Raw genomic sequence first — 12,835 nt, forward strand, 5'->3', positions numbered from 1 at the left:
GCTCACCATCAGACGCACGACTTGTTTGTCCCGTCACTTTATATTATAAAAAAAGTAAGAACATTGAAACCTGTTTTGTGAAAGTTAAGACGTTGCTAAGATTTCTATTCAATTAAGAACGACTTAAACAATCTTACCCGAAAATGTAAACAAAACTTTAAATATTGTTCACATAATCTCTGGACCGTTAAACAGTTTGTTCAAAGTCTAAATAAAAGCTCTTGAATTAGAGTCTTGTGCCAGTGTCGCCGAGTTTTGGCAGCCATAATACATCGCTGCCTTTATACAATAACGTGATATTACGGAGTACTACGATTTTAAACTAAGCATATAGCGACGTGCAGATCAAGCGAAATGTTTTTGGCATAAGATTTTACATTATATTTATTTATTTATTAACAACAATGTCATTAAAGATTTTCCCAATCCAACCACGTTATGAAGTAATAGAAAGAATGTGCAAAGCCACTTTCTTTAATTCCGACAATGAGCATGCAGGTACATTGACCTCTACAGAAACGCTATTAATTATTTTATTGGCCTTGTACGAGGAGCAAACTTTAAAATATCAGTACGAGCTACTGGGACTTGTGAACATGTCCCTTTATGCGCTTCCAGAGACTGACTCTTGGAACCACTACTTTTAGTGATTTAAGCATTTTTGGTTTATGTATTTTCCTCTTTAACATGAGAAAGACATGTTTTGCCAAGGTTAAATTACTCCTAACCTCTGGTTTATTATATCCTACCATTTTCATTATGAAAAGTAGGATACATTAGAAACTAAACTAAAAAAAAATAAAACGTGTAAACTACATACTCCTTTAAATAGAGAAACTTGTGATGGGTGCTTTATTCATTATAAAATTTCTCTGGCTTTGCGTTCCCGTGTTTTTAATTCCAAAAATAAATGCTGGTAACTTTATTTTTTATATTCCGTTTTATAGGCCGATGACAAATTTTTCTTTTCGTACTTTCTAACGATCGCGTGGGATATTTAATATTTATATTTAATCGCGTGATCAGGACATGTATTACAAAAAGTTTACATTTATGTAATACGTAATAATAATTGGTATTGTAACTAAAATAAAATCATAATACCGTTAGGACAGATATTGAATCATTAAGAAATATTTATAAATTCCTAAAGCATAAAGCTTGTACTGAATATAGAGGAATACTTAAGGTATCAAATGTAAAATAATATCTTCATTGCATACAATAGATGACTTATTCGCTAGTTTCACAATCAAGTGATTATGTTTGTCAGTATGTTTATTATGTGTATCACAAAATACAGTCAGCGATACCGACGAGCAAAAACAAATATGACTATGATATAACAACAAGTTGATAGCCCTCTGTTCAGTCGGAATTAATTTCGTACTCAGTGCGGTTGTGCGGCGCAATGATTGCTTTAACCTTGGTTGTTGTTATTCTCGTCGTGTTTTATTACTATAATACAAGGACTTTCAAATATTGGCATGAAAGAGGTATAAAACATGATAAGCCTATCCCAATGTTTGGAAATAACTTACAAAATTACCTGATGCAAAAGAGTGTGACTCAAGTTGCAGTGGACATGTACTGGAAATATTCCAGCGAAAAAGTTGTAGGATTCTTCCGATCAACGAGACCGGAATTGGTAATAAGGGATCCCGAAATTGCAAAACGGATTCTCACTATTGATTTTCCCTTTTTTTATCCACGAGGTCTGAATCCACACAAGACTGTAATAGAACCATTATTGCGTAATCTCTTTTTCGCGGATGGAGACTTGTGGAGACTGCTGCGACAACGGATGACCCCAGCTTTTACCACTGCTAAACTAAAGGCTATGTTCCCGTTGATCAGTTCCCGAGCGGAACGACTTAGAGCAACCATTACAGCTGCTGCCGAAGGTAATAGCCGAGTACTAGACGCACGTGATATTATGGCGCGTTATACCACAGACCTCATTGGTTCGATAGGGTTTGGCCTCGACACGGACTCTTTTTCAACCGAAAATTCAGCTTTCAGAAAATTGGGATATGACATTTTTAATGTGACAGTTCCAGAATTCATAATAGGTGTATTAAAGGAGATATTCCCAGAAGCAACAAAACATTTGCATTACATGTTCAAAACTGAGAAAGAATTAATAAATCTTGTCAATGAAATTCAGAGACAGAGAAACTATGAACCTTCGGGTCGTAACGATTTCATAGATTTACTTTTGGAGTTGAAGAAAAAAGGAACTATTGTAGGTGAGTCTATAGAGAGGACAAAGCCAGATGGTACGTCAGAGCAAGCCTCACTAGAGATGGATGCGGAGCTCATTGCAGCTCAAGTGTTTGTGTTCTTCGCCGCCGGTTTTGAAACTTCGTCATCAGCTACAAGTTTTACTTTGCATCAACTTGCTTTCCATCCGGAAGTCCAAAAAAAAGTTCAGAATGAAATTGACCAAGTGCTTACTCAACATAATAACGAACTTAGCTACGATGCTGTAAAGGAGATGAAGTATTTGGAGTGGACATTTTATGAAGGAATGAGATTATTTCCGTCGCTAGGGTTTCTCATTCGAGAAAGTGCAAAAAAATATACAATACCGGAAATAAATGTAACAATTGACGAAGGTATAGGGATAATAATACCACTGCAGGCACTGCACAATGACCCGCAATATTTTGAGAAACCTGAACAATTCAGACCAGAGCGTTTCCACCCTGATGAGTTTGATTGTAAGGACAAGAAATTCGTATATTTACCTTTTGGTGAGGGTCCACGAGCTTGCATTGGTAAGTAAACAGTTATGCAACCATTTCACATTTTTGTTTCACAAGTACAGGAATGACTTTTGAATGAATTATAATATAAAGTTTTTGTGTATTTTCAGGTGCCCGCTTAGGTCTAATGCAGTCAATAGCGGGTTTAGCTGCAATACTATCACGATTCACAGTGGAACCAGCGCCCACAACCTTACGATTTCCAATGATTGAGCCAAAGTCTTCGATCGTACAAAGCATACGTGGTGGATTACCGCTAATATTTCGGAAGAGATAATTTATCTTAAGATGTATTGACATCGTTAAAGGTAATTGTTATAACGCTTGTAACGACTAAAGAGATCACAACATTCGAAATGTCATTTGTAGCAATGGAATTGGCAGGTCTAAGGGATATCTAGCCGAAACAGATGCGGTTTGTTTTTAAAGTAACATTTAATCCTTAAAGTCACGATAAAGTAAATTCAAGAGGGATTAAATCGTTATACAAAACAGATTTCAAGGTCGTAGTTGATTATTTTTAACAGATTAACTAGGTACTTGTCTGCGCAGTAAATTTGGTTGACCTTGGTGACTCAACGGCGAGCAACGTGGGTGCTAGATAAAAAGGTTCCGGGTTCGATTTCCAGATCGGTTATTTTTGATTCCCAGGAACTCTTCCCTGGAGTAATTTTGTTGCTTTAATTCTTATATTTCAAGGAGTTTCCTGGTTTAAGGCTAGGTAGTTGGTGTGGTTGTCTGGTACTTTTTTCGCCACTAATAAACAATTTAGCACGTTGGATTCAATACCGTCGATAAATGAAAAACTAACTTAAGAAAAATGGGATTCAAGTTACTGAAAGAAAGTTTAAATTTCTTAGCAAGTTTTAAGTGCGATTTGTATTCTAATATTTTATATAGCCTATTTGAGTATTTGTCATTGCTAATTACGACTAAGTACTTGAGTTGTAATGAATATTTGACTACTATACGGTATTTAATCTGTTTTATTTTGCTATTCAGCCGAATACCGAATACTAGAAAACATGAGGAAGAAATATAAAAAAACACAGTAAATTATCATGTGACTTTTATTAATGCTGAATATGCATTATTGCAAATAACAAATTGAAGAATAATTTTCACAAATAAATATATCATCAGAAGATAATGATACTAAAAAAACATAATATTCATTAAAATAAATATTGCAATAAATATTTTACATAAGTTTGTTATAGAACTAGCTGCTTTCAAAATTGTTATTGCTGTTATGCTGCTGTTGATAATGTAATGTTGATTGGAATGACCTTGACACTCGTTGTCGACCTTTTTAAGTGTATTGAACTCGAAATTGCTACTTTGCCGCACAATTGGACAGGTCTTTCGTCTGCTATTTTTTTTGCTTACACTTGGCTATAATCTTACCTAGTCTTCAAAGTGAGGCTATGGCCGGCATTACGTTTGCCTAGTAAGTGCCTTATCATTCACTCAAGACTTGAGTGAATGATGAGCCACTTATAAGGCAGTCTATTGCATTCTTCTGTTCTGACACAATTAACTTAATAAGGCTGCCATACCAAGGTTATAATTATGTACTATTGATTTATATTGAATATCATGATGATATTCATTTTGTTTTTTTTTGTGAAATCACTCCATTACTTTGTTGTTGTTACTAGTACAAAGATTGAAGATAGTAGAACGTAAACTTACATGTGCGCCAATCTCACGTCAGACTCTTGATGCTAAAGAGGTACCGGTTGAGTAGGAAATTTTATAGACCTCTTACAGTTGTCGTTTATGAGGATAAAACCCATTGACTTACAATTATATGGACGTCGGGTCCGCGCTAAAAAGTGTCCGAACTTATAGGGCGTTAAAATCGTATACAGAGCGTCATTCACGCTTTAGTCTTCGTTTGTTCGACTGACAGCGAAGCAAGCAAAATTAGACAGTACTGCGATGACATTACAATTTAAATCTAACGTTTTAGCTTTTTCATATTCTTTTACATGTCACTACGTTTAAATAGGTTGACTTGGGACAGTTTTTCGTGGTTTTTGTATTAGACCCGTCGACCATATATTTGTAAGTCAATGATAAAACCCAAATAAACCTGATACCAACGATCTGTGACAAATTCGTTCACAATTTGTAAGATCTGCTGACTCGATCTGTATCTCAGTTGAAAAGCGGTAGCTCTAGTTCTACAGGTCCAAGTCCTGTCAGGTCGAAGGACTTTTTTGTATTAATAATTTTAAAGTTATGTACTTCTTCTTCTTCTTCTTCCTGTCCTTATCAAACGCTTGGTGGGGTCGGCACAACATGTAGGTATTTATCTTCCACTCAGCCGTCATTCCGCACTAAAATTAAAAAATAAGCTCAAAAACTCAAACAAAATGATAATATCCAAATCAAAATGCTTCTGAAGTAGATGTTATGCAATGTGTGAAGATGAGAGATGGGCTGCAAGTTAAAACCCAATCAACTCGCCGGGGATTTAACCGGGTTTTTACCCAAAGCTTTTAACACATTTCTGCCCAAAATCGTGGGCGTTTCATTATGCGCGTAAAATAATATTGAATTTGGTGTAATTCCATACTTGTTACAAATTTCGAGAGGAAATTTCACCTTGCAATCCTGTGGGCTACTGAAATGAAACTATTTTCCCGGATTTAAATCTGGAAAAATAGTTTAATTTCCTATGTGTAAAAATCGCGAAAGCCTAACAAGCTTTTTCAGTTTTAATCGACTTCAAAAAAGGAGGAGGTTCTCATTTCGACAGTACGTTTTTTTGTATGTATTCGTATGTTACGCGATAACTCGGGCATTTGTGACCGATTGATGATTTTTTTGTTGGAAAGAGGTCACCTCAGTAGTTGTCCCATTTGTGAATTTTGAGGCCGGTTTTTAATTAAAAGAACTGTTTGATTCTAAATTCATGTACATATTAATCTTTATATTATGTTATAACTTGTTTTTCTTCAGTCAATCTTTTAATATATTGTATCACAATATTTACATGCTCCTTTTTTAATCTGAAAAGAATTAAGTTACCCAATTTAATTTTACCACCAACATTTATAATGCTCCACCCTATTACAACGAATAAATTTTCTTTTTAAAGCTTGAAAAGACACTTCCGAAAATTAAGAAGAAAATATTTGAATAAAATAATTTTCTTTCATTCCCTTTTGGTACAGGTTTTTGTACGGAACTCACTTGCGTCGGTACTAGGTCAAGAGTTCGTCCGAATTGACACTTCGGATTTTGAACCGTCTTATCGTAAGCGACACAGAGTTGAATATACATTTTAAGTATAGTATAATATATACATAAGTGTAATGTATGTATAATGTAAATTATGATCGTTTTCTACCGCAAAGCAGTACATGTAAAGGTGACGAGAAACTTAAAACTTGGCATAGAGCTAAGCCATTTTGAGAACTAAACGTCGAAATTTAAAAATGACAACTATAATACAATATTTAATTATACGAAAGCACAACTAGATGGCAGTAGTTGTATCCTGAAACAAGCAACATTGTTCGATAATAAAGAAGTAATTCGAGTATATTCCACGTTCCATAGGTAAGTAGATAAACGGGGCATTTTGCCAATACATATTTTCCTCCATGTTAATACCCTCGAGGGCATTAAAGTGAAGAAAAAATAACCTTTAATAAATTTACCTCTCATTTGTTTTCAGTGGTAGAACGGAGTGATCGGAATGCATAGGCTTCCCCAGGGTGTGTTTTAGTTCCTGTAAAAACTCACTCACATATCGCACTCCTCATGGAAGACATTATTAATCGATAGAGTTACAGGAGTTGGAGAGGATGTAGGCTATATTTTTCTGTATTCAATGGAGCAATGAACATTTTTTACTAACTTCGCTTATTCTTCGATGAGACGTGCGAATATGTCGCTATCCCCGGTGAACACAATGATAATCGCAATAAAGTAATATTTCAGGAAAAATAAAAAACATGTTTTCATTGATAAGTTCTTAAACACTGAATGTCGGTAGATTAATAGTGAGCTTTAAGGAAAGAATGTTTTTTGTGCATTCTATATTATAAATGAAACAACCGTAAGTTAAGCTAAAATGGAGATTTCAATAATAAATAATTAGTCGAAATCAAGCATCATGTTTATTTATATCGTGGGTTATCATTTTATTTTACGAGTTGCAATAGTACAAGTGGTGAAGATAATAATTACATATTATCTTATTCACGTAAACATAGTAAGATATTATTTTGGAAAGGTCTTTTATTCTGCTGTTACAATGAAATCATGATATGATAATCAACTTTAGTTTTATTTTGCTTTTTTATACGAACTGCCCAAACAGTTCAAAACGGGAATAAAATATGATAACTGCGCATTGACTTACAAATAAAACTGCGTGTATCGTTATTTCGAGTAATTATTTTTATGACAACATAATTCTTTTGTCATTTGTCATATTAAGAAACGTAACTCAATTAGTTTAATATTATTATATAACCTTATTCTTGTGTACTTGGGCATGGGTAGAAAATTTGAATATTATTAAGTAACTGCTTAAAAATCACGAAAAATAATTGAAAGGATATAATGGTACCTAAAAATCTTAAATATGAAATAACACTAAAACTGTGATAATGGCAGTTATCTTTTTGTTCTCTGGGGATGACGATGTGTGAGTTGGAATTGCTGCCGAATTATGATTCGGGTGAGGTGCACGAAATGACCCTCCACGCGCTACGTACCGTTTCTAAAGTACGTTTGGCGCATACTCGGCAATAATTTTCGAGTGTCTTACACTAATTGGCAAATTCTTTCACCACATTGACAAGCATTATAGTGTGTGCCATCGATACGATACGAAGAAGAGAACGTGAAACGTCTTTGAATTCAGACACAAACATAAGGGTCCCAAGATAGCAATTGGGATTGTAATGTAACGGTAGAGATAGATCACTGTTACGAAAGACAATATGCAAAGTAAATGTTTCTTGTTAAATCAATGGCGGCGCGCCTCACACACATACAGCCCCATCGGAATTTTAAAAATATTTTGCCACGCATTGTATTGTTCTCGCAGTTAATTCGTATGTATTAAACATTAAATATGTTTGTACAATATCTACTGAAACAAGCCAAACAATAAAGTTAGTTAGCTCATTAGTTAATCGTGTTATGGAAATGGCGCTCTACCAAACTGCCTCCGTGGCCGAACGGTTACCATGCCGGACTGCCACGCAGAGGCCCCAGGTTCGATTCCCGGGCCGGGAGAAATATTTGCATGGCCTACATTTATTTATCTCGTGAGTTTGGGTGTAATTTGTGGTTGTCTATGTGTGTGTCCATGGCACCCGCGACACAGGGTTTCCCTAGTGCGGGGCTAAGTTGAGTGTGTGCGTTATTATTATTATATTATTATAATCCAAAGATAGTCAATTATGGCCAATAGTTTTTTTTCAAGCTGCATGTACAATATTTATACGTCTAGCAGCTTGATTTTGATTATATAATTGCGATTCACAACTGGTCGATCGGAAATTTTTGACATTTCTAAAAGGAACAATAGTTAATTTAAGAGGGAGCATGCCAAAAAAGTTTTGAGTTTTTCAAATTTGTGAAACAAATATATGCCTGAAGTTCGCGTGTCATGCGACAGGAGATGTTGAATTTGGCGCATTAAAAGTACCAAATTTGTTTTAGCGGAATAACTCTAAAACTAAAAGGATTAAAAAAAAATCCGACACGTGGCAGTTCTCGATCATGCATAAATATAATTAATTATCTAATTTTTGTCCTAATAACCTGTAGCATTTCGAGGATAAATCGAAAAAATGTGAAAATTAGAGGTCATTTCGTGATTTTTATCTATCGAGGAAACTTTATTGTTTTATGTTTCTGATTAGTGTCTATGCTTGAATATATCGTGTAGTTACTCATACAATATTTTATTTTTAACTTTAAAGTGGATATATCCCTCTAAAATCAAATCGAAGATTAGGAATTTTTCCTCTGCTCCCTCTTAATTCACAAATTAGAAAGGTATAGTAGGAATCAGGTTCATCTTCTCGCTCAGAAACCCATCTGATTTCGAAACTACCCGATCGGATCGATTCTAATTTGAACCAAAATCAGAACGAAGGTATTTGTAAGTTATTAGTATTATTAGTAGCAGTAGAGCTCCTTGTGAAAGAGTTCGTCTAGGGGAGTACTGCCACCTTACCTAGTTCAGCCAAGCGATAATGTGAGCATTACTGCGTTCTGGTTATGAAGGGTTAAGGGTGCTGTTAAATGAAACATGTCAACTTGTATCTCAAGATGACGGGCGCAGTGGCAGTGTCCCTCAGATCTTTGTGATTTGGGGCTCATTCAGGGTGCAGGGGTCTTGGCGTCTTTCCTTTCACAGTGCCGATGCGGCTACGAGTGGGTATATCCACACGTCTAATTCACTCAAATGTTGTTTTTAAATGTTTCAAGTGCGGCAATTGTAGTCCAGTAGAAGAATGGTTGCTTTTTAATTAAGTGGGCGACTGAGGCTGTTCAAATTCCTGGGATTTTAATTTCTAACTTACATACGTACATTTGCGATTGTTTTGTAGCATTACTTTCGCCTATGATGAAGTTTTAAACCCGTCTTAGGCCAGCGTGGCAGGTTATGGTCTAAACCCGCTACAGGAAACCCATGTCCAGTAGTGGAGTGTATAATGGGTTGACAATGATGATGAGGAAACATTTTAAATATTATATTATTCGTTGAGGTTTTTACGAGTATGTCGTCCTTTTTGTAACGAATGGATGTACCAGGTCGTATACAAGGCTTCCCGTGGCTATAGGACATGAAGAGAATGTGCTTTTTCGCTTCATGAAGACATTATTTTGTTTTTAAAAGTACATTCCCGAATTAGACTTCATTACCTAACTCACGTAGCAATTTTTATTATTTAAATATTCAAGTATATTATCGTGTAATTGTTACATAATATTTCGCGATAAAAAAAAATCGAATACTTAAATAATAAACATTGTCACGGAGTAGTGAACACTTGTCCGAGAATGATCGATATGATGTAATTGACGCTCTTTATCGACATCAAAAAATACACGATGATTTTTTCACATTTGATTTGTTACATTCCTGAATTAGACAAAAACAAATTTTGAATTCTTTGAAAGCTTACTTACTTAAAAAAACTAAATAATATCTTCATGAAGCAAAGTATCCTATCTATATTTAAACTATTTTCAGTCTGCGTCCTATAGCCATGAGACGCCTTGTATACGAGTTTTGCGAAGACGATCGTTTGATTTCAGTTCTGTAGAGTGTTCATGTCTGTCACTAAAACTTGTGTGACATTTGTGGTTAATTTGTTAATCGTGTGACGGAAAGGCGCCCTAGAAATCCGACGGTAGTCAATTATGGCAGATAGTCTTTTTTAAAGCGGGATTTTTTTTCTAATATCAAGTGACAGGACGAACAAATCATGCGCTTGATGGTAAGTTACACGCCTGTCCATAACAGTTGCAGTGCCATTCAGAGCTTTAAATCATAAAGTTCCGAGGGGCACTGCCATTGCGCCTGAGATATAAGTTGACAAGTCTCATGTGCCTGTAATTTCACCAGCAACATTTTTACTCTTCAAAACCGGAACACAGTAATGCTCACATTACTGCTTGGCAGCAGAAATAAGTAACATGGCAGTACTTCCTTGGACAAACTCTATCACAAGGAGCTCTACAATAACTTACAAATACCCGGACGTAAATATTGCACATCCATCGCAGCAGCAAAGGGTTATGAAGAGTAAGGGAGTTGGTGAAATGAGACTTGTCAACTTGTGTCTCAGGATGACGGGCGAGATGCCAGTGCCCGTCAGATCTTTATTACTTCAACTGTTATGGACTAGCGTGTCACTTACCACCAGGTGCGAGACTTGTTCGTCCTGACACTTAATCTCATTAAAAATTTATATCTTTAACTGAAAACAAGTATTTAAATAATTCCATTAATGCATTTGATGTTTTTAATACGGTTTTATTTTATTTGTTGTCAAAATTAGTCAAAGACTATTGTCGTAGTTATGAGAAGACAAGTAGTGTAACTCCTTACAAAAGTAGTGCGGCTTGTATAATATGCATACCTGTCGCGTGCCGTGTACAGACGCACACATTCCCATAATCTCGCGGTGCACTCGAGTTACATTATACAGAACATTAACAACCTCTCAGGATGATATTACTAACATAATAAACAACAACTTTTGTTCCATGGGTTTTTACAAACCTATAAGATAATGTAAGTTCACAAAAATTTCTGGTATCCCACATTGAATAAAAACACGATTGTTCGGAAGTATGAATGTTGTTTGGGTAATTTAAGAGTGGGCCATAGATCTCACACTTCAGAAAGGATGGTGAAATATCCGCGGAATCTGCCGGAGTTCGGGGTTGAATTCCTGTCGGTCGGAATAAATCCTTTTACCCACGCACAATTTCGATTATTCTTTATTGCGCCGAGACGATTGTTATGTTTGCACTTTTGAGTATTTATCTACGTTCCTTAGTTTTAGTGTTTTATGAAAAAATAATTGAAAAACTAAATGAATAATAACACAATATGCATTTTAAAACTTTTTTTTAACCGACTTGAAAAAAGGAGGAGGTTCTTAATTCGACTATTTTTTTGTACTTTTTGTTTGTGAACCGATTTTGGTGATTCATAATTGTTAAAATATTCTACCTCTAACGGTGGCAAACTAGGGAATTAATCCGGTTTCGCGTACTTTCCGGTAAGCGATTTCAACAAACCTTGTGATTGCACGAACTTTTGAGGTCAGATTTTGTTATAAAAAAGTTATCATGATACAGAGTGACGGGACGAACAATTAGTGCGCCTGGTGGCAAGAGACAGTCCGTTACGATTGCTATGGCGGCACAGAGCTTTAATAATAATACTTTATTTTGGATCAAAAGCAATTATCCATAGTGCTATTCAAACGTTAAAATTAAAATAAAATAAGATAAAATGAAAATAAATCAAAATTATAAAATTAAAGTCAAAAAACTATACAATCACGAATAATTACGCCAATAAATATAAAATTGAAATGTTTAAATAAAAATTGAAATTAATCTAACACACATAAATAAACTACTTTAAATCGCAAAGATCTGAGGGAAACTGCCACTGCGCCCGTCACCCTAAGACATAAGGTGAAAGTCCCACGTGCCTGTAATTTCACCAGCACTCTTGTTCTTCAAAACCGAAACAAAATAATGCTCACATTACCGCTTGGCAGTAGAAATAGGTAAGGTGGCAGCACTTCCCTCGATAAATTCTTTCCCAAGGACCTCTATTGCTACTAAAAGTGTTGGTGAAAATATTTTATCGATTTCAATAAAGAATAAGTGTCAGGATGCAGAACGTTATCGGGTGCCTGAGCACGCTGTTGAGAAGTCAATAGAGCTTGTACCTATTGCCGATGCCACTCGACGTGAGATTACATAAATTTGATTCCTAATGGCAGCGTGTACCTTTAACTTTTATTTTTGAGTACATTTATAAATATTGATTTAGAAGCAACATTTCTCGGCTCTCGTTGGAGGAAAACATCGTAATGAGGCATGTGCAAGGATCCTAACCAGTTTTGGATGTGACTAAGGCTCAACTCACACTGGCGCAAAGTGGAAGAGCGCAGTGATCCGGGCGCAGTAATGCGAGTGTCGACGCGCGTCACCAGGCGTTGTAGTTGAAAAACAGGAGGCGACGCGACGCTTCGACTCTGCGCCAGTGTGATTTGAACCTTAGAGCGTTTGTGCACTGTGTCCGATTGGTACTCGTTCCGAATCCGAGAAATTACTATATAGATTTTAAGACTTTCGTGGTTATTCACTAAATGATTATAACTAGTATCAGGTTTCTTACCTGTATCTATCTTACTAGTATCAGACTTCTTAGAAGTCATACCGTGGTAAGAAACCTGATACTAGTGATAATCATTCCGAGAAATTACTGTTCGAAATGTCATAGGTGTCCGAAATGTCATTTCATTTCTTTTTGTACGGACAACGGCACATCA

The 12,835-nt window shown here is 35.7% G+C and overlaps 1 protein-coding gene across 2 annotated transcripts; it reads left to right on the forward strand.

The window, feature by feature from the left end:
* Window positions 1-1,411: 1,411 nt before the first annotated feature.
* LOC113236429 (cytochrome P450 6B6-like) lies at window positions 1,412-6,846 on the forward strand. 2 transcript variants are annotated; one of them, XM_026472483.1, is made up of 3 exons: window positions 1,412-2,780; window positions 2,879-3,076; window positions 6,460-6,846. In XM_026472483.1, exons 1-2 carry the CDS (start codon window positions 1,412-1,414, stop codon window positions 3,043-3,045), a joined length of 1,536 nt encoding a protein of 511 aa, XP_026328268.1. In that variant the 3' UTR covers window positions 3,046-3,076; window positions 6,460-6,846. The 2 variants fall into 2 exon arrangements, with proteins under 2 accessions (XP_026328268.1, XP_026328267.1); XM_026472482.1 differs by lacking the exon at window positions 6,460-6,846 and having other exon boundaries at window positions 2,879-3,591.
* The last annotated feature ends 5,989 nt before the right edge of the window (window positions 6,847-12,835 follow it).

The sequence above is a fragment of the Hyposmocoma kahamanoa genome, unplaced genomic scaffold (assembly GCF_003589595.1).
Source record: "Hyposmocoma kahamanoa isolate Upper Pololo Valley unplaced genomic scaffold, ASM358959v1 92, whole genome shotgun sequence".
In the NCBI taxonomy this organism is placed as follows: Eukaryota; Metazoa; Arthropoda; class Insecta; order Lepidoptera; family Cosmopterigidae; genus Hyposmocoma; species Hyposmocoma kahamanoa.

What these genes read in the sequence shown, in the direction of transcription:
- LOC113236429 (XM_026472483.1), top strand. Translation starts at nt 1,412, where the DNA reads ATGATTGCTTTAACCTTGGTTGTTGTTATTCTCGTCGTGTTTTATTAC. An exon ending in GGGTCCACGAGCTTGCATTG is followed by an intron (nt 2,781 to 2,878) that starts GTAAGTAAACAG and finishes GTGTATTTTCAG; the next exon opens with GTGCCCGCTTAGGTCTAATG.